Genomic DNA, 22,324 nt, shown 5'->3' on the forward strand with positions numbered 1-22,324 from the left:
TTCAATTTTTTTTTAATCAGTGTCTTACAGTTTTCAGTGTATTAATTTTTTTAAATTTTTTAATGTTTTATTTATTTTTGATACAGAGAGAGACAGAGCATGCGAGGGGGAGGGGCAGAGAGAGAAGGAGACACAGAACCGGAAGCAGGCTCCAGGCTCTGAGCTGGCCGTCAGCACAGAGCCTGACGCGGGGCTCGAACCCACAAACGTGAGATCTGACCTGAGCCGAAGTCGTAGGCTTAACCGACTGAGCCACCCAGGCGCCCCATCAGTGTATTAATTTTTAACCCCCTTGGTTAAATATTTTCCTGAATACCGTGTTGTTTTTGATGCTTTTTGCAAGTGAGATTGTTTTCCTAATTTCTCTTTCAGATAGTTCATTTTTAGTGTATAGAAAGTGCAACTAATTTCTGTATGTTTTCATATCCTGCAACATTGCTGAATTTATAGATTGGTTCTAACAGTTTTTTGGTTGAGTCTTTAGCGTTTTATATGTATAAGATCATGTCATGTTCAGACAGTTTTACTTCTTTTCTATTTTGGATGTCTTTTATTTCTTTTTCTTGCCTAATTGCTCTGGCTAGGACCTCCAGTACTAAGTTGAATAAAAGTGGCAAGAGTGGGCACCCTTATCTCATTCCTGATTTTAGAGGAAGATCCTTCAGTTTTCTACCATTGAGTATGAAGTGAGCCGGGGGCTTCTCAAATATGACTTATTGTGGTGAACTACATTCTTTCTGTACCTAGTTTGTTGAGAGTTTTTATCATGAAAACATGTTGAATTTTGTCAGATGCTTTTTCTGCAAATATTGTGATGATCTTATAATTTTTATCCTTCATTTTGTTAATATGGTGCATCACATTATTGGTTCATGTATATTGAACCATCCTTAGATCCTAGGGATAAATCCCACTTGATCGTGGTGTATGATCTTTTTTTAAGCTAACTTATTTACTTTGAGACAGAGAGAGAGAGCGAGAGAGAGAGAGCGAGAGAGAGCGAGCGAGGAGGAGTGAAAGGGGGAGGAGCAGAGAGAAAATTCCAAGAAGAGCCCAACGCAGGGCTCCATCTCATGAACAATGAGATCATGACCTGAGCCAAAGTCAAAAGTTGGACACTTAACCGACTTAGCTACCCAGGCACCTTTTAATGTGCTGTTAAATTTGGTTTACTAGTAGTTTGTTGAGAATCTTTGCATCTATATTTATCAGGGATATTGGCCTGCAAATTTCTTTTCTTGTAATGTCCATGTCCAGCTTTGGTGACAGGGTAATGCTGGCCTCATAAAATGCATTTGGAAGTGTTTTCTCTTCTTCAGTTTTTTGGGAACCTTTGAAGAAGGATTGGTATTAATTCTTCTTTAAATGTTTGGTAGAATTTGCCAATGAAGTCATCTAGTCCTGGGATTTTCTTTACTGGGAGAATTTTGATTAGTGATTCAATCCCTTAACTCATTATTGCTCTTTTCAGATTTTGTGTTTCTTCATGTTGTAGTCTTGATCGGTTTAGATGTCTAGGAATCTATCCGTTTTTCTCAGCTATCTAATTTGTTGGTTTGGAATTGTTCATAGTAGTCTACCATGATCCTTTGTGTCTTTGTAGTATCTGTAATGTCTCCTCTTTCATTTCTGATTTTATTTATTTGAGTTTTCTCTTTTTTTCTTAGTCAAGCCAAAGGTTTGTGAATATTGTTTATTTTTTCAAGAAACCAAATCTTAGTTTCACTGATTTTTTTCCCTATCATTTTGCTAGTCTCTATTTTATTTATTTTTGCTCTCATCTTTGTTATTTCCTTTCTTCTGCTAACTTTGGGCATAGTTTGTTGTTTTTCTAGTTCCTTGAAGTAAAGTTGCATTGTTTACTTGAGACTTTTGTCTTTTCTTAATAGAGGTGTTTATTGCTCTAAAATTCCTTCTTAAAACTGCTTTTGCTACATCCTATATGTCTGGTATGTTGTGTTTTCATTTTAATTTGTTTCAAGATATTCTTTAGTTTCCTTTTGATTTCTTCTTTGACTCACTAGTTGTTTGTTCAGAAGTGTGTTGTTTAGTTTCCACATTATCTGTTAGTTTTCCAGCTTTCTTCCTGTTATTAATTTCTAGCTTCATACCATTGTGGTAAGAAAAGATGCTTGATAAAATTTCAATCTTCTTAAATTTGTAAGACCTTTTTTGTGACCTAGTGTATGATATATCCTAGGGAATGTTCCATGTGTGCTTGAGAAAAATGTGTATTCTGCTGCTGTTGGATAGACGGTTCTGTATGTCTATGAGTTCCATCTGATCTAAAGTGTACTTAAGTCCCATGTTTTCTTATTGATTTTCTGGCCGGATGATCTATGCACTGTTGAAAGTGGAGTATTGAAGTCCTTTACTATTTTGCTGCATTGCTGCAATTTCTCCCTTCAGACCTGTTAATATTTGCTTAATATATTTAGGTGTTATGTGCATATTTTTATTTTTAATTGTTATATCCTTTTGATATGTAAGGACTTTGTCTTTTTTTTTACAGCTTTTGAGTTAAAATTTATTTTGTCTATTAGAAGTATAGCCACCTTTTCTCTTTTTGTTTCTACTAGCATGAAATATCTCTTTTCATTCCTTCACTTTCAGCCTTTATGTGTCCTTAAAGCTGAAGTGAGTGTTTTGCAAGCAGCATATATTTGGATCTTGTTTTCCTTCTGTTCAGCTACTCTGGATACTTTCAAATTTCTTGTCTTCGAGTTGTCAGAGTTTTTATTCCACTTGATCAAATCTGGTGTTCATGTGCTCTCTTGCATTTTTCATTTCATCCATTATATTCTTTAGCTCCAGAATTTTTGGTTCTTTTTTATGATTTCTGTCTCTCTGTTGAAACTGTCATTTTGCTCATGTATTCCTGATTTTGTTGAATTGTCTATGTTCTCTTGCAGCTCATCAAGCTTAAAACAATTCTTATGACTGTTTTGTCTTTAGGATTGGTTACTGAAATATTATTGTGTTCCTTTGATGGTGTCATGTTTTCTTGTTTGTTTGTTTGTTTGTTCCCTGAAGTCTCTTGTGGCTCTTTTCACATCTGAAGAGCAGTTACCTCCTCCAGTCTTTACTGGATTGCTTCAGGAGAGGCATTCCTTCACAGGCCGACCCAGCTAGGAATTCTGAGGCTTTCTCAGACCTTTTTACAGATGTGCCTGCTCCATACTTTTTGTTCTTTCTTTTGGGGGAGATGATTCTCTTACTCCTGCAAAGCCAGGCCAGGTGCTGAGAGCCTCCCACTTGTTTTTCCTAGTAAGGTACCCCAAAATGCTTAAATTTGTGTACCTTCTCCCAGTCTCACAGAGTTGCGCTGGCTTTCTGTGCATGCTGGCTAGCCACCTGCAAAGGCTCACACTCCCTGTCCAGTGGAGCACATGTAGGAAGCTGGCCACAGGGGGCGTGCCATGAAGTATCGGGGTGTTCATGGCTCCGTTGGAGGGTCTTCAGGCAAGATGTCCTCAGAAGCTCATGGGCAGGTTTTCTGATGGAGTCCACGTGGCAATTAGGAGGCTCCATGTCCCTTGATGTTTTCCAGGCTTTAGTTGCTGTGCTCCTTGCCTCTTCCAACCCCTCAACCACCTCAGTATTTGGGGTGGTTTTGCTTTTGTCCTCTTGGGAATACCCCGGATTGATGCTTTCATTTCAGTCCAATACCCTGTAGTTACAGAGGGAAAATTTGAATGGAAGTACCTGAGATGATTCATACCATGAAGAGCTTGACAAAGGCTTTTAATTTCAAAAACTGTCAGAGATTCCTTACCTCTGAAGTGAAGGTATACTAAAAAGCCCCAAAGTATTGTATTCCTTTTTACATCTACAGCTCTTAGAGCAAGGACATATTTATGTGTTTTTAATTTCTTTATATGTTCAACTCCTCAGTTATATTTTCAGTGCCTCTAACAATGCCTTCTAAGAGTATGAACATCAAGAATTACTATTATATATCCCAGGATGGTGAGTTCATTTTGTCCCCTTTTTTCATTCGTGTCTCTTAATATAGTGATGATCAGATGGTGTGACCCATGGAATGCCCCCAATTATCTACTTTATCAGTCTCTTAATTTTGGAGTAACTGATTAAGATTTTTATCTTCAGAAGGGATTTTTAATGTCCAAGAATCACCTGGAAATGCTTAAAACATACCCGTTATCATTCAGTAATTAAATATGTCTGGGCCCCTACTTTGTGCCAGGTTCTGGGATTGAATAATAGAATGATTAGCTTAACACAAAAATGGATGTCACTTAGGCTATTAGGTCACCAAATGTGAGTGGGCCAGCGTGTGTATCATGTTACTCTGGATTCAGGAACAGAGTGATGGAACAAAGTAACATAACGAAGTTAATATAAACCCTGAGTTAAAGTCTAGCACAATTCAGAAGGAATGCAAGAGTTCATATTTCACAGCATGCAAAATTGGAGTAGATGAGAAATCCAAAGGTCAGCAGGTGTGAGAAAGCAGCAAAACCAGGCATGTAGAGGGATCAAAACATGGTTTCAGAGGCAAGGCTTTTGCCACCTCCTCTCTGCCATGAAGTTGCTACTAATCATATAGACTGCCCTAAATCTTCCTAGGAGAGACCCAGAGGACAAGGAAGCTCTTTTAGCGAGGAGTGCCTACAGATGGCAGATGCAGCTGTGCTGACAGACTAAATTAGGCCACTCAGACTGGAGGGAAAGTCAAGTTCCAGGGCTTGCAGAACTGCCGAAGGAGGGCAGTGAAGAAAACCAGAGTGGTAGTAATGCATGTGGCCAGAAGGGACTTGCCACTTTCCTCATCTGGCGTATGGGTAACTTGAGTGCCACAGATACTAATTTTCCTGAGTTTTCAAGCTTGTAGTAACCATGACAGGATTAGACTTGGATTTTCTAGCCTGTGTGACGTATAGTCCCAACCCCTGTCCTTGCTGGGACTTAGCCACTCCCTACTGGCTGCTGGAGGGTAAAATGCAGGGAGGGACAAAGGGGACACTAGCAAATGAATTTCAATGGATCATTCATATATTTCCACTCCCTGGTGAATGTTTTTCAACATAGTAAGGAAAACGAGGTTCAAAAGCGGTTTAGGCTCTTAAAATACCTATTAATTTGGTAACATTTTACAGATTTCATAGACAAACCTTGTATAACCGAGTGTACAGATTCACAGAGAAGTTGTGTAACTAGCTAGTTAGATAAGTTATCTTTTTGAAGAAACAGTTATACCCTATAGCATTATAATTTATCTGAAAACAAATTTTTGTGTTTTTAACGTAATACTACCAACTCTTCCATACAGAGCATCAAGCATAGTTTTTTTTTTTAATAGTTTATTGTCAGATTGGTTTCCATATAACACCCAGTGCTTCTCCCCACAAGTGCTCCCCACCATGACCATCACCCCCTTCTCTCTCTCCCCCTCCCCCTTCAGTCCACGGTTCATTTTCAGTATTCAATAGTCTCTCATGATTTGTGTCCCTCACTCTCCCCAGCTCTCTTTCCCCCTTCCTCTCCCTATGATCCTCTGTTAGATTTCTCCTGATAGACCTATGAGTGCAAACATGTGGTATCTGTCTTTCTCTGCCTGACTTATTTCACTTAGCATGACACCCTCGAGGTCCATCCACTTTGCTAGAGATGGCCAGATTTCATTCTTTCTCATTGCCATGTAGTACTCCATTGTGTGTATATACCACATCTTCTTTATCCATTGCCATGTAGTACTCCATTGTATAGATAAACCACATCTTCTTGATCCATTCATCAGGTGATGCACATTTAGGCTCTTTCCATGATTTGGCTATTGTAGAAAGTGCCACTATGAACATTGGGGTACATGTGCTCCTATGCCTCAGCACTTCTGTATTCTTTGGGTAAATCCCTAGCCAGGGCTATTGCTGGGTCATAGGGATGTTCTATGATAGTTTTTTGAGGAACCTCCACATTGTTTTCCAGAGTAGCTCCACCGGTTTACATTCCCACCAACAGTGTAGGAGGGTGCCCATTTCTCCACACCCTCGCCAGCATCTATATTCTTCAAGCATAGTTTTTAATTCATTATGAGAGTGAAAGGTCAGGGTTAAATTTTGACCACGGATGCTAAATCAGGCCCCATTATCGAAAATATAACTGGAGCTTTAAAACATATGTAGAGCAAGATGAAATTATTACTCCTCCTCCTCCTCTCCTTCTTTTCCTCCTCCTTTTCATATTCCATTGTATGAATATGCCACAACTTACTTATTCATTTTCCAGATGATGGGCATTTCAGTTATTTCTGGTTTGGAACTCTTATGAGTAAAGCTGCTATGAACATGCTTGTACATGTCCTTGGTGGACATGTGCATTCATTGCTGTCAGGTACCTAGGACATTTGATACCTGGATTGGGTCATTTTTAGTGTTCTTACTCTTCCAGACAGATACTTTCAGTAATAATTAAATGAAATGAATAATAAGATAGAGAGTGGTTTCTCTTTTTTTATTTTTTTATTTTAAATTTCAAAATAGTTATACGATTTCCAGAGGTGCCATGCGCCCTCACCCCAGCTTCTCCCCATGGTTATATCTTCATAACTATAGCCACAATATTAGGAAAATTGACAGCGGTGCGATGTGCGTGCACAGTTCTGTGTCCTTTTATCACACGTGTCGGTCCACGTAACTCACCACCACAGTCAGGCTCCAGATATCTCCCTCCCATCTCCTCTTTGTAGTCACACCTGTCTTAATGGAAGCCAGGTCCCGGTGCGCTCGTCCCCGGCGTTCGGTGGTACCTGCCTCGTCCACCCTGACCGGCAGGGCGGAGAGTCCTCGTGGGTTCATCTTTGTCGCTCCCCACACACACCCACCCCACCCCTTCTCCCCCATCATTCTCAGCCTCTCGCAACCACTGATCTCTTTCCTTCTTTTTCATTTCACCATTTCAAGAATGTTACATGCATGGGATCACACAGTATGTGAGCTTTGAGGATTGGCTTTTTCTTCATTTAACATAGTGCCTTTTTGTAAGGTCCATCCAAGTTGCTGCATGTGTCAGTAGTTTGTCCTCTGTGGTCCTTTGTATGGATGGACTTAGGGTTGTGTAAACCATTTACTACTGAAGGACATTTTGGTTGTTTCTACTTTTTAGCTATTATAAATGAATCTAATATGAACATTTGTATACAGATTTTTGTGTAACCATTAATTTTCATTTTTCTTGGATAGTCATCTGTGCTGTTGCTGGATCTTTAAATTTTCATTAATGTTTATTTTTGGGGGGAGAAAGAGACAGAGCAAGAGCATGGGAGGGGCAGAGAGAGGAAGACACAGAATCTGAAGCAGGCTCCATGCTCTGAGGTGTCAGCAGAGAGCCCGACGTGGGGCTTGAACTCATGGACTGTGAGATCATGACCTGAGCTGAAGTCGGATGCTTCACCGCTTCACCAACTGAGCCACCCAGGCAGCCAACTGGGTCTTTATATATGTTTAGTTTTTAAAGAAACTGCCAAAGTGTTTTCCAGAGTGGCTGTTCCATTTTATATATGCACCAGTAATGTATAAAAGACCAAGTTTTCCCATATTCTCGCCCAGATTTTTATACCGTCGCTATTAGAACAGAGGTGTGCAGTGATATCTCATTGTGGTCTTAACTGGCGTTTCCCTAATGACGGGTGAAGTCGAGTAACTTTTTATGTACTTATTTGCTATCTGTGTATCCTCTTTGGTAAAATGTCTCTTCATGTCTTTTGCTCATTTTCTAATTGGATTAGCTATTAAGCCTTTAGAGTTCTTCCTGTATTCTAGATATGAGTCCTTTGTGTAAGATATGTGCTGTGGAGATATTTTTCTTCCTAGTTTGTAGTTTGTTTTTTATCCTCTTAATAGGGTCTTTCACAGAGAAAGAGTTTTTAAGTTTGATGAAATCCTGTCTATCAACATTTCTTTTTAAACATTTTTAAAAATTTTAATGTTTATTTATTTTGAGAGAGAGAGAGCCGTGCACACATGCGAGCAGGGGAGGGGCGGAGAGAGAGAGGGAGACACAGAATTCGAAGCAGGCTCCAGGCTCTGAGCTGTCAGCACAAAGCCCGATGCGGGGACCAAACCCATGAACCATGAGATCATGACCTGAGCCAAAGTCAGATGCTCAACTAACTGAGCCACCCAGGTGCCCCATCAATATTTCTTTTATGGATCATACTTTTGATGCATCATGAGCTTTGTTTTTAAGTGTCCTATATTTATATACAATTAGTGAGTGGATCCCAGATTAAGGTAGGCACCTTTTGGTTTTGTTTTGTTTTGGAGTGTTTTTATGATGTGAGTATCCTAGGATGTGTTGTCAGAACACTTGAGGATAGTCTTGCCTCTGTTAATTACTGATAGTAACTACCGAAGAGGATAGAATGGGGTACCGCAGATCGCCAACTCCGGGGCCAGACTGCCAGGTCTTCAGTCTCAGCTCCACCACCTATGAAATGTATGCACTTACCTCAGTTGCTTAACTGCTCTGTGCTTCTGTTTTATCTGTAAACTGGGATAATAATAATAATAATGAAATTACAATAATGTTGATTGCAACATTGGTTGTTATAAAGATACAAGAGTTCATACATGTTAAGTGCTTAAAACAGTGTCTGGCAAATAATAAGCACTTGGTAATTATTGCTAATAATATTACAACCACTGGCTATGTGACTTCGGAAGCCCCTAAGGTTTCCAGGGTTTCAATTGCTTTAACTCTATTTAAAAAAAAAAATTTTTTTTTTTTACATTTGTTTTATTTTTGAGAGACAGAGACAGAGTGGGGAGGGGCAGAGAGAGGAGACACAGAACCCAAAGCAGGCTCCAGGCTCTGAGCTGTCAGCACAGAGCCTGACGTGGGGCTCGAACTCACAAACTGTGAGATCATGACCTGAGCCGAAGTTGGACGCTTAACCAACTGAGCCACCTAAATGCCCCCTCAATTGCTTTAACTCTAAAATGGGGATAATACTTGCTGCTCCATCTAAGTTATAAGACACGTGAGGATAAAATAAGATTTTACTGTGATGGGCGCCTGAGTGGCTCAGTCAGTTAAGTGTCCAACTTCTGCTGAGATCATGATCTCACAGTTTGTGGGTTCGAGCCCCACATCTGGCTCTGTGCTGACAGCTCAGAGCTTGAATCCTGCTTCGATTCTGTGTCTCCCTTTCTCTCTGCCCTTCTCCTGCTCACGTTCTCTCTCTGTGTGTCTCTCTCTGTCGCTCTCTTTCTTTCTCTTTCAAAAAAAAAAAACACGGATCAAGAAGATGTGGTTATATATATACAATGGAATACTACATGGCAATGAGAAAAAATGAAATCTGGCCATTTGTCGCAAAATGGATGGACCTAGAGGGAGTCATGCTAAGTGAAATAAGTCAGGCAGAGAAGGACAGATACCATATGTTTTCACTCATAGGTCTAACAGGAGAAACCTAACAGGAGACCATGGGAAGGGGAAAGGAGGGGAAAAGAGTTGGGGAGAGGGAGTGAGGCAAATCATGAGAGACTTTTGAATGCTGAGAACAAACTGAGGGCTGAAGAGGGAGGGGGGAAGGGGAAGGGGAGGTGATGGTCATGGAGAGGGGCACTGTGGGGAAGAGCACTGGGTGTTATATGGAAAACAACTTGCTAATAAACCATTAATAAAAAATAAAATAAGGACCTAAAAAACTATAAAATATTACTTAGAATTATTAAAGACCTAAATAACTAGAGAATATACCATGTTTACAGGTTGGAAGACTTAATATTATTACAGTTCAAATCCTCTAAAATATTATCAATAAAATTAATGCAATTACAATTAAAAAATTAAAAAATTTGTTTCAATCTGGCCTTCTGTGTTTAAAAAAATAAGATTTTACTGTGAAAGTATCATATAAAGCACTCACAAACAAAAAGTTTTTCTCTTGTTGATGATTATTATCTTCAATATATACATACTATCTATCTGTAGATAAAAGTGATCATCCCTGCTAGGGATATACCCAAAGGATACAGAAGTGCTGATGTACAGGAGGACATGTACCCCAATGTTCATAGCGGCACTTTCTACAATAGCCAAATCATGGAAAGAGCCTAAATGTCCATCACCTGATGAATGGATCAAGGAGATGTGGTATATATATATATACACAATGGCATACTACATGACAATGAGAAAGAATGAAATACGGCCATTTGTAGCAAAATGGATGGACCTCGAGGGTGTCATGCTAAGCGAAATAAGTCAGGCAGAGAAGGACAGATACCATATGTTTGCACTCATAGGTCTATCAGGAGAAACCTAACAGAGGACCACAGGGAGGGGAAGGGGGAAAGAGAGCTGGGGAGAGTGAGGGACACAAATCACGAGAGACTATTGAATATTGAAAATGAACCATGGACTGAAGGGGGAGGGGGAGAGAGGGAAGGGGGTGATGGTCATGGTGGGGGGCACTTGTGGGGAGAAGCACTGGGTGTTATATGGAAACCAATTTGACAATAAACTATTAAAAAAAAAAAGTGATCATCCCTGAATTAAGTGTTCTCAAGGTTAAGAGAATAGGTGAATCATTAGGATATGGGAGGAAATATTTGATGTTTTTTGTTTAAATCTCATCTCTCCTTGGTTTTACTTTTGCACATATTTAATAATTTATGTGATATAGTAATATAGTAATAAAATTGCATATGGTTTATATGGAATTGTCCTACCTGTTTGTAAGTACAAAGAATTTTTTCACTAAAGGGACACACAACCAAAAAAGTTTGAAGACTTTTTAAAAAATTTTTTTTTAGTGTTTTTTTTTTAAATTTATTTTTGATACAGAGAGAGACAGAGCATGAGACGGGGAGAGGCAGAGAGAGAAGGAGACACAGAACCAGAAGCAGTCTCCAGGCTCTGAGCTAGCTGTCAGCACAGAGCCTGATGCGGGGCTCGAACCCATGAACGTGAGATCTGACCTGAGCCGAAGCCGGAGACTTAACTGACTGAGCCACCCAGGCACCCCTGAAGACTTTTTTTAAGATCTGAAGAAATTGATCTAAAGAAATACTTGATATGGGCATCTTCATATAGTGTTAATTTAGACTTTCTTGACATATGCATCCTCAAGTGCCTTACAACATTTTTGTACTCTGATTTGTATTAGGGAAGGGAATTACCTTAAGGAAATGATCAGAGATAAGCAGAAAGAGCTACATTTAAGAATATTCACTACAGGGGCCTGGTAGGTTGAGTGTCTGACTTGATATCTGTTCAGGTCATGATCTCACAGTTCATGAGATTGAGCCCTGCATTGGGATTTGCACTGACAGTGGGGGATCTGCGTGAGATTCTCTGTGTGTGTGTCTCTCCGCCCCTCCCCAGCTTGCACTCTCTCTCTCTCTAAACAAACAAACAAACATAAAGGATATTCATTGCAACATTATAGTAAAAGTCAGAAGTAACCTATATGTTCATCAAATAAGGCAATGTTTAAATAAACTGATACATATGTAGGCTCCAGCCTCTATCCCACAGCTTAGTAAACTATAATACATTTTTGGGGTTAGGAATTACTTTTAAGAAGATTTCATGAAGAAACATTCCCAATATAATGTTAGGTGAGAAAAAGGAGATATAAGGAGGTGCCAATATAGGTACGTAGATCTGCGGAATGACCCTAATTTTAGTAAAAGCGCACAGACACAAGACTGGGAAGAGATACGCTACCATGCTGAAAGCAGTTGTCTTTGAGTAGTGGGATTAGGCACATTTTTAGTGTCTCCACACTTTTCTGTATTTTCCAGTTTTTCTGCATGTGTTACTTGTGTAATTAGAAAATTTTCTTTTTGAGAAAAAAAAATTACATAAACCATACTTGTTTTTCTTAGGCTTCAGATTTTCATTAATTGAATAACTTTCATGGAGTATAAATCATAAGATTAGGAAGGACTTTAGTTAGTTGTTTTGGCCAATTCTGATAGAATCTCATGGATGAATTTTAGACAGATGAATTCATGTTTCAATATTAAAGTGTTTTGGGGTTTTTTGAGAAGTAACAATTTCAGCTTCTGTAATCTTATTCAGCTTTCCACAGAATGTAGATAACTGCTAGTTGTCACTATTTTAATAAGCATGACTATAAATCAATTTTACCAACAATCATTTATTGGACATTGGGGAGGTAGTATGGGGCATATATTCCTGAAGTCTATTCTTGAGTCCCAGCCCTCACAGAGACTCCCCGTTAGTGAAGGAAATGGGACTAGTCCTTATCAAATGTTGAATGATACTCAGCAGTATTTGATAAATGTCAGTTTCTATGGTTTTGACCATTCTTTCTTATAATTTTAGATATTATCCTTTCTTTCAGCCTTAGCAACTAAAATTTTTCAAAGTTCTTTATTGAGCCCGTCCTCAAATTTTAGCTTCTTGGTGCTGAATCTGATAAAACCAGGAGACTTGATTTTTATGAACATTGCCTTGGATCAGAGGTTCTCAAACTTGGCTGTATGCCAGAAGTTCCTGAGGAGTTCTGAAAAAATACAGGTGCCTGGGTCCTACCCCCAGATATTCTGATTTAACTAGTCTTGGAGTAATGGAGAGAAGAAGTGGAGAGTGGGACTTTAAAAGATGCCCCTATGTAATTCTAAAGTGTAGACAGTATTGAGTATCACATCCTTTAAACTAAAAATGGGCTCAATGAAGAACTCTTGAGGAAATTTGAATTACCAGGACTGAAAGGAAGGATGAGGTCTAAACACTTACTGAAAGAAAGAGCATTTCTTCTGGAATGGTGACATAAGCCTGAATATGAAAAGGCAGCATTCAGGCTATTTTCCAAGCTCTGGCGGAACCCCCTTCAGTGACATTTGTCCCACCAGGAAGCCAGGGGCATTGGGGCAACTTTACCATGACATGCTGACCCTTAGCTCTTTCCCTGGCATGCAGGGTCCCCTCCTACAAAGCCTTAATCTATTTGTAATATTGCAGGAATCCATGCCTCTCTGTTTCCTCTATAGTAGTAATAATAGTTACCATTTATTTAGCTTCTATTATCTACCAGATATTTTCATCCATTTTCTCTGATCCTTACCAGAACCTTGAAAGAGAGTTGTTTTACGGATAAAGAAACAGGCTCAGATAGGTCTAGTTTTTGATCCAAGGTCACGCAGAAATGTCAGCTCTCAGATTCAAAGCCTGCTCAGCCTGACTCCAGTGCCTGTGTTTTGTCTCTGACATCCTGGTGCCTGCCTCCCTGCTGCCTGTCACATGTCTTCTGGGCTCTGGTGGCCTACTTCTAGGTCTTTCACTCTTCTTACTCCAGTGTCTGATTGTGCAGACGTGTGTCTAAATAGAGCAGTGTCTCATGGGAGGCTAGGTTTTGCCTCTTAAAAAGTCTCCTTTCAGGGAATGCTGTGAGGAGCTCCGTGTTCAGTTGTCCAGTGTCCATCAGAAGAAGGTGTGCGAGGAGCGGAAAGCACAGATAGCTTTGAATGAGGAGCTGAAAAGGCAGAAACTGGTGGAAGAGCAGATGTTCTTGAAGCTCTGGGAGGAAGACCGATTAGCCAAGGAAAAGCGAGAAGCCGAAGAGGCGAGGAGGCAGAAAGAGCTGGCGGAGAACACACTCCTGGGGCTGAATGCCCAGATCACCAGCATCAAGGTGCAAAGACGGGCCGCGCAGCAGCTGAAGGAAGAGGAGGCCCGTTTGGTGGTGAGCTTCTTACAGTGCTTGTCATGGAGTGATCCGCTCGGTGGGTGTAGTGCACGGTCTGCAGGCCCGTGACATGTGGTTTGCCCAACAGCCTGTCTGCTTCACAGGGCAGCAGACCATGGTGAGAGCCTGGGATTCCTAGGCCTAGTTAACAGTGCTTTCCCATTGCTAGGGCACGTGACTTCACTACTGTGACTTGGGTCCTTCATCTAAAAATGAGGCAGGAGCAGCCAGGTGGCTCAGTTGATTAAGTGTCCAACTTCAGCTCAGATCATGATCTCGTGGTTCATGAATTCGAGCCCCCCCTCAGGCTTGCTGATGTCAGTGCTGAGCCTGCTTCTGATCCCCTGTCCCTTTCTCTCTGCCCCTTCCTTGCTAGCATATATACACACTCTCTCAAAAATAACCATTAAAAAATACCAATTAAAAAATTTTAAATGAGGCAAAAGATCCTTGTCTTTGTTGTGAGGATGGAATGTGATAATCATGGGCAGTGCCCTAGAGGGTGAGTGGCAGTTTGGCAACATGCCCCCATTCTTTGATACAGATAACAGATAGTTTCCACGTCCTGTGTAAAGCGCTATACAACAGCTATAGAGGCTCCCTCCACCCCAGCCACCAAAATCAATAATCTCAAAAGGTTACTGTTCCTACTATATTGAAATTAGAGGGAGGCCTGGGTGGTTCAGTTAGTTTAGTGTCAGACTTTGGCTCAGGTCATGATCTCATGGTTCATGAGTTCAAGCCCTATGTGGGGCTTTGTGCTGACAGCTCAGATCCTGGAGCCTGCTTCAGATTCTATGTCTATCTCTCTATCTGCTCCTCCCATACTCACACATGGTCTCTGTCTCTGTCTCTCTCAAAAAGAAAGAAAAAAGAGAGAGAGAGGTGTCACTGGAAATGTGTGAAAAGATTTTTTAAAAAGTAGCGATTTTATGTGTATATAGAACTGCTAGCAACTGATACTTTAATACCACCAAATTTAGGAAGAAGGTATATTTTCCTGGGAAATCCCAAGTATTGAGATTTGTAACCATAAAAAATGTTAAAGGTAAAGAGGCCCCAAAAACTTCCCTGGGTTTGAGACTGTTTTCTTTTGAAGAGTTTAATGGAAGATGTCTAACTATTTTAGCTTCTCCAGGAACATTGAAACTGCTTGTGTTCTACGATATCAACAAGTTAGGTATAGAAGGAGGGATATATCTCAGCATATGACAATATATGACAGGCCCATAGCTAACATCACACTCAATGGTGAAAGATTTTAAGCTTTTTCTATAAAATCAGGAAAAAACAAGGGTACCTACTGTCAGCACTCCTGTGCAACATAGTACCAGAAGTCCTTAACAGAGCACTTCAGAAGCGGGAAGAAAGCAATAAAATGGTCTCTATTGCAGATGATAAAATTTTATATAGAAAAAATTCTAAAGACTGTGACCCAAAGCTGTTAGATCTAATAAAAAATTCAGTAAAGTCGCAGGATAAAAAATAAACATGCAAAAATAAGTTGCATTTGAACAAACAAAATGGGAAATATTGGTATAATACCTTCAGTTAAAGTTATTCTTTATTTAAATATAGTAAAACTTGGATGTCACCAGTTTCTACATGCACTCTTTGGGGGAAAGGGTATGGTTCTATGAAATTTTATCACATGTATAGATTTTTGTAAGTACTATCAAAATCAGGATACAGAACTGTTCCACCATTCAAGGAAACTCTTTTTTTTTTTTTTAAGTTTTATTCATTCATTTTGAGAGAGCGCATGTGTGCAACTGGGGGAAGGAGTAGAGAGAGAGAGGGAGAGAGTGGGGGAGGGACAAAGAGAGGGAGAGAGAGAATCCCAAGTAGGTTTCTTGCTGTTAGCATAGAGCCCAATGTGGTCTCAAACTCATGAACCTCAAGATCATGACCTGAGCCAAAATCAAGAGTTGGATTTAACCGACTGAGCCACCCAGGTGCCCCTCTAAGTAACTCCTTTAAAGTTAATTCCTTTATAGTTATAACCTCCCATGACCCTAACTCCTGGCAGCCACTGATATGTTCTTTATCTGTGTCATTTTATAATTTTGAGAATGTTATATAAATTCCATCCCTTTTAATGTATTATATGAACATTTTCAAATGCACAGAAGTCACAAGTACAATGAACCCTCATCTACCCATTTCCCTGCTTCAGCAGCTGTGTAATTTTGCCACATTGGTTTCTTCTACCTCCCCCAACCCCACTCCATTTTTATGTTTTAAAACATAAATCTCAGGGAAGTAATTTCCCACTTAAATACATGTCAAGTGTGCATCTCAACAAAGGACATTTTCTGACACATGCCAATATCAGACCTAAAAAAATTAACTGTGATTCCTTTTTATCATCTAAAATCATCTAATTTGGCCATCATGGTCTGAATTATTTGATATTTAGATCAGAATCCAAACATCATTCTTACAGTCTCTTTAGAAAGAGTAACTGTTTCTTATTCAAACCAGGGTGCATTTGAGATGGAAAGGATGCAATAAATGCATCACATCCACACAATAGGTGCACCATCAGAACCACCCTGGTGAAACCAAGAAATGGTAAACTGCTTTTAGATCTCTTAGTCTTGAACACTTCTTTCCTGTCCCATCCCATCTCCCCCATGTCTCAGAGTCTGGATTTGACTGATCGGTTCCTCCTGGTGTAGTCAGGCTTACTGTTAAAAAAAAAAAAAAAGTGGCCCACTATTGCGTTGGCTTTCATGTTTGATAGCCATAGCTTTTCCTTAGGTGCTGCAACTCATCTTCACATTTTCATCTGGCCCTCACAATTCAGGATTAACTGTTCATGGCATTACCGGGAAAGTCTAGCCTATAACTCTCTCTCACAAACTAGGGATCATGGCGATCATGGCTGCTGTGAGTCTTGGTTGAATCGCATTGGGAATTGTACGCCATCCTCACAATGGCCACGTCATCTCTTGTCCCAGATGAGCAAGTACTTACCTATGCCTCTAAGATCGCTCAGCGGCCTCTGGCAGGAGGGCTACTGCTTCAGTTTTTACCACACTAGACCTTCTACCAAACCTGCAATGCCCAACAGCCTTGGTGCCCCAGTTAAAACTGCTTGATTGGCCAGGCAATTAAGCCCAGAGGTTAGAAAGATAAGAAAATAAGAGGAATGGAGAGAATACTTTTAAAGGACAAAATGCATACAGTTTAATTTTGTATATATAGCTGATGTGCACATTTCCATTTTTGAGCTCCTCTTGCTGCTTAATAAGAGATCCATATCTAGATGTTACAGGTATACATAGAAAAGTCTAGAAAGTCAATACACTGAAATGTTGAGTGTGGTAGTGGGAGGGGACAAGGTTAAAAGTGATTTTTCTTTATATTTTTCTGCATTTTTAAACTCTATAACCATTTTTTTAATTTCAGAATCACACATAACACAAAGCCTTATTGCTGACTCAGCAATGAAAAGGCATGTTTTCTATCTTACAGTTTCTCTAAATTCCAAGAAACCCTTGATTTTCGTCTCTTAAGTAAAATGCATCAACTTATTTGTTTTGTCCAACTTACTGATACACGTCCACATTATTGTTTTACCTTAGGAAAGTGACAAAGCACGGGTGAAACTTGAGAATGAACAGGATAAGCTAAAGAAATGGAAAACAAAACAGGAACTTAGGGCTGCTTTGCAAAAAGCCCTCCTAGAGAAGACAGAGCATATTCAGCAAGAATGCAGAGAAGAAGAGGACTTGAACATGAAGCTTGTGCAGAGGGCCCTTCAAGACTTACAGGATGAGGCTGATAAAAAGAAGCAAAAAAAGGTAAGATATTTATTAAGTGCCTACTATGTGCTGGATGAGATTCCTTGCTGAGCTCTCAGTCTTACAGGAGCCAGCCACAGGTGGAATGAACCAGAAACCATGCTCCTCTCTCTCTCTCTCTCTCTCTCTTTTTTTTGAATGTTTATTTATTTTTGAGAAACACAGAGACGGAGTGTGAGTGGGGAGGGGCAGAGAGAGAGGGAAACACAGAATCGGCAGCAGGCTCCAGGCTCTGAGCTGTCAGCACAGAGTCCAACTCGGAGCTCAAACTCACTAACTGTGAGATCATGACCTGAGCTGAAGTCAGATGCTCAACCAACTGAACCACTCGTGAGCCAACCATGCTGCTTTTAAGTGTGGTCCATAAACCAATAGCATCAGCATCATCTGAGAGGATATTAGAAAGAGAAATTCATAGTCTCCAGAATTAGAATCTCCAAATTGAAATCAAGAGAAGCAAGAGATCTGTTTTAACAAGCCCCGCCAGGGGATACTGACGCTCACTGAATTCAGAGAACTCTTGTAACATGGTGTTGGGGCTGTCTTGGCAGGACGGGAGTGACTATGCTGGGAAGCTGGGAGGACATCACTGAGAAAGTGGTATTTGAGGGACCTTAAAAGATATGTAAAGTTTTGTCACGCAGAGAGCAGACAATAGCATTCCAGTATGTATTCAGCAGTCTGTTTCTTGGAAATTTGTGTTGAACTCTTGGGGGTGTTGTGCTTTTCCTATAGGTACTATTTTTTGTTCCTTTAAAAAAAAATAATTTTAGTTTTAGGTTCAGAGCAAAATTGAGCAGAAGATACGGAAATTTCCCATGTACTCCCTTCTCCCACACAGGCACAGCCTTCCCATATCAATATCCCCAAACAGAGGGGTACGTTTGTTATCATCGATGAACCTACATCGACATGTCCTTGTCCCTCAAAGTACGTAGTTTACATTAAGTTTTACTCTTGGTGTTGTACGTTCTGCGGGTGTGAACAAATGAGGACTTGTATCAACCACAAAGGTATCATACAGAGTGATTTCACTGGGCCTTAAAATCCTCTGTGCTTTCCCTGCTCATTCTTCTGCTGACTCCAAACCCTTGGAAACTACTGATCTTTTTACTGTCTCCTGTTTTGCCTTTTCCAGAATGTCATAAGGTTGGAATCATATAGTATGTTGCCTTTTTAGATTTGCTTATTTCATCAAGTAATAGGCATTTAAGTTTCCTCCAAATCTTTTCATGGCTTGATAGCTCATTTCCATTTAGCTCTGAATAACATTCCATTGTGTGGGCACACCACAGTTTATCCAGCCACCTACTGAAGAGATCCCTGGTTCCCAAGTTTCACTGATTGTGACTAATGCTGCTGTACACGCTTGTGTGCAGGTTTTTGTACGGTTGTAAGTTTTCAACTCATTTGGGTAAATAACAAGGAGCATAGTTACTGGGTCATATGGTAGAAGTATGTGTAGTTTTGTAAGAAACTGCCAAATCATCTTCCAAAGTGGCTGTACCATTTTGCATGCCCACGTTGTTCAGGGCCAACTCTACACACTAGAGGTCTGCCTCAGGGCCGAACCGCAAGTGTGGGCTCCGCTGGTAGTTGAGCAGATCTCAGTGAGCTCCACTGGGTCAGGAGGGGCGCACCTTGCAGAGGAATGTGGGGTGTCCACTGAGCTTAGAATCATTGTGACTTGGACTTGGGCTGTGTGTTTAATAGAGCCAGGAATGTCTGGTGTGGACCCGGTGGACCACCAACCAGAGTGGTAAGTGGGCGATTGTGCAGGTGGGACAAGCTCTGAGTAGCTGCAGAGGCTGCAGGGTAATTCTCTGGGAAACTCCTGAGCCTGCAGGTCGGGGGAGTTTTGGGGAAAGAGAGAGCCTTGGGACTCTCTGAAGGCCTCTGAGCCATTAGGATGGGGCTCTGTAGTGAGGTAGTCTCTTGTTTTAAAGACAGGAGCTGACTTCACAGTTATCCCAATATAGATCATTGGGCATCCCCAATTGGCAGAGCTGCCAGTACAAAGCCCCCTGCTATTTGAAATGTCCCAGATGCTTCCTGACAGCTTTGGCATGGGAGCTCCAGAACCAGGAGGTGGGAAGGTTGCTCTACAAAGTGGGTTGCAGGGCCTGGCACCTGAAGGCTGGCCTTGGGGCTGGTGCTGCCTTGGTATTGTAAAATCTGGTAATCTGGGTAAGTGTCTCTTTCACAGTGTGGCTATCAAGTCTACTCCTTCCAGTGACTCCTGACTAGGACGGAAGGTCCTTATAAAGTAGAGAAATATGGCCTTGTAATTTTGGAAGAGGGCTCCCTATAAAAAGAATACTCTACATTTGGGGACAATTGGGGCCTCTTCAAGATTGGAGATGAAATCTGGGTCATTCGGGTTGCTATGTTCGGAGAAGTGATAGACCCGTTGGACCATACCAGTCTTACCAAGGAGTCAGGCCTCCTCTAGTGTGTTCCGCTGGCTTTGAGCCTTTGTCATAATAAGTACAATAGAAGGGTGAGGTCAGCTCCATGACATAAAAACCCAAGCAAGCAAAGAAGGGGATTCTCCCTCCATCTTTAGAGTTGGTGCCTTTGGGATTAGACTCTTTCATCATTATAATCTTTGATTATGGTGTTTCCTTTTTCCCATGTGGAAGTCTAGAGGGGCCCTGCAGTTGGGTATTTCCCTTCCCCCAGGTCAGTTAAGCTGGGATAAAACCCCAGCAGGTTGGGCTCTGGTTAAATAGTTTCTCCCGAGAGCAAACCTCACACTAGAATGCTCAAGTGTATTTCAAAATGATTCCTTTTCTCCTCCCTCTGTGAGAAACATGAGATGCTTTTTCCCTGATTTTCACTGGGAGAGCCTGGTACAGCTTCGGGAGGTACAACTCAGGCAAGTGTGGCCTCCTGCACTCCTCAATGACAGGGCCCCCTTAAGAGTTTTTAACTCTCGGATGTGTCCACACTGAGCCTCCAACAATTCATCAATTACAGGTTTTCCTACCCCAGCACTGGTTCCTACAGAAGTTTCTGCTCAGGGTCTCTGCTGTGGTCAGTTGTGATTCCTAGTGTCTACCTGTCTCTCCAGTTTGGGGGCAGTGTTTTGCCCTGTGACTTGCTTCTCTTATGGATCTAAGGTTAGTTCTTGATTTTTTAAGTTTGTTAGCTTTTTCCTTGCTGTTAGGACCACAGAGTGGCAACCTCTAAGCTCGCTACATGCCAGACTGGAAACCAGAAGTCTGCTACTATATTTTAAATTATCCTTTTTTATTTGGGGATAATTTTAGATTCACATGCAATTGAAAGAAATAACACAGCGTTGCCACATACCCTTTATTCAGTTTCTCTCAATGATGCCTTGCAAAGCTATATATAGTCCAGTATTACAGCCAGGATAGTGACCCCGAACTGTCAGGATACGGAACATCCCCCCCACAAGGGGTCCTTGTGTTTCCCTTTTACTGTTCTCCATTTCCCTAATTTTGCCATTTCAAGAGTGTTACGTAAATGGAATCATATAGTACTAGCCTCATGGGATTGACATTTTCGTTCAGCATAGCTCCAGAGACTCAGCCAGGATGTTGCAAGAATCAGTGGGGTGTTTATTTTTCTTGTTGAGGAGTATTCGCGGTATGATTACACTGCAGTCTGTTTTTACCATTTACCTGTTAAAGGTCATCTGGGTTGTTTCCAGCTTATGGCTATTACGAGCAGAGCTGCTATAATCATCCAGGTACAGGTTTTTGTGTGAGCACAAGTTTTTGTTTCTCTGGGAAAAATGCCCTGAAGGGCAGTTGTAATTGCATGTTTAGTTTTTTTTTTTCTTATGTTTTTTATTTATTTTTGAGAGAGAGAGACAGTGTGAACAGGGAAGGGTCAGAGAGAGAAGGAGAGACAGAATCTGAAGACAGGCTCCAGGCTCTGAGCTAGCTGTCAGCACAGACCCTGACACGGAGCTCAAACCTATGAACCGTGAGATCATGGTTAACTGAGCCGCCCATGCGCTGAGCACGTTTAGTTTTTTAAGAGACTGCCCAACTGTTTTTCAGAGTAGCTTTACCATCCCACCAATAATATACATTCCTACCAACAGCAAACGAATGATTCAGTTTCTCTACATCCTCACCAACATTTGGTGGTGGTATTGTATTTTTTTTTTTTTTACTTTAGCCATACTGATAGATGTATAGTGATATCTCATTGTTTTTATGTTTTATGTTTCCATAATAACTATGATGTAAATCAACTTTTCACATGCTCATTCCCATCTGTATATCCTTTTCAGTGAAGTGTTTCCTCATATTTCTTGCCCATTTTCTAATTGGATGATTTGATTTCTTTTTCTTTTTTTTTTTTCTTGAGTTTTTGTTCTCCGTTTGAACTCCATAGATCTCTATGGTCACCATAGATCATCCTATTCTATTTAACAGCTTCATTAAGGTAGTTAATATGACATAAAGTGTACCCATTTAATATACATTTCGGTGGTTTTTGGTATATTCGCAGATATGTACAACCGTTCCCACAGTCATTTTTAGAACTTTTTTATTATCTCACTATTCCCTCTTCCTCACCCTCTACTCTCATTCCTAAGCAACTACTAATATATTTTCTGTCTCTGTAGATTTGCTATTCTGGACCTTAATATGAGTAGAATTATATATTCTATGATCTTTTGATTGGCATCTTTCATTTATTTTTTTTCCTTTTTTTTAAATGTTTATTTATTTATTTTTCCATAATATTTTATTGTCAAATTGTTTTCCATACAACACCCAGTGCTCTTCCCCTTAAGTGCCCTCCACCATCACCACCACCTCTTTTCCCCCCTCCCCCTTCCCCC

At 40.6% G+C, this 22,324-nt stretch overlaps 1 protein-coding gene across 1 annotated transcript in view; it reads left to right on the plus strand.

The window, feature by feature from the left end:
• Positions 1-22,324, plus strand: part of CFAP53 (cilia and flagella associated protein 53) — a 41,065-nt gene that overhangs the window by 7,107 nt on the left and 11,634 nt on the right. Inside the window, exons 4-5 of the mRNA XM_029921282.1 lie at positions 13,381-13,684; positions 17,278-17,496. Coding sequence (XP_029777142.1) covers positions 13,381-13,684; positions 17,278-17,496 — 523 coding nt within the window. The remainder of the gene's footprint in view (positions 1-13,380; positions 13,685-17,277; positions 17,497-22,324) is intronic.

The sequence above is a fragment of the Suricata suricatta genome, chromosome 14 (assembly GCF_006229205.1).
Source record: "Suricata suricatta isolate VVHF042 chromosome 14, meerkat_22Aug2017_6uvM2_HiC, whole genome shotgun sequence".
Classification (NCBI taxonomy): Eukaryota; Metazoa; Chordata; class Mammalia; order Carnivora; family Herpestidae; genus Suricata; species Suricata suricatta.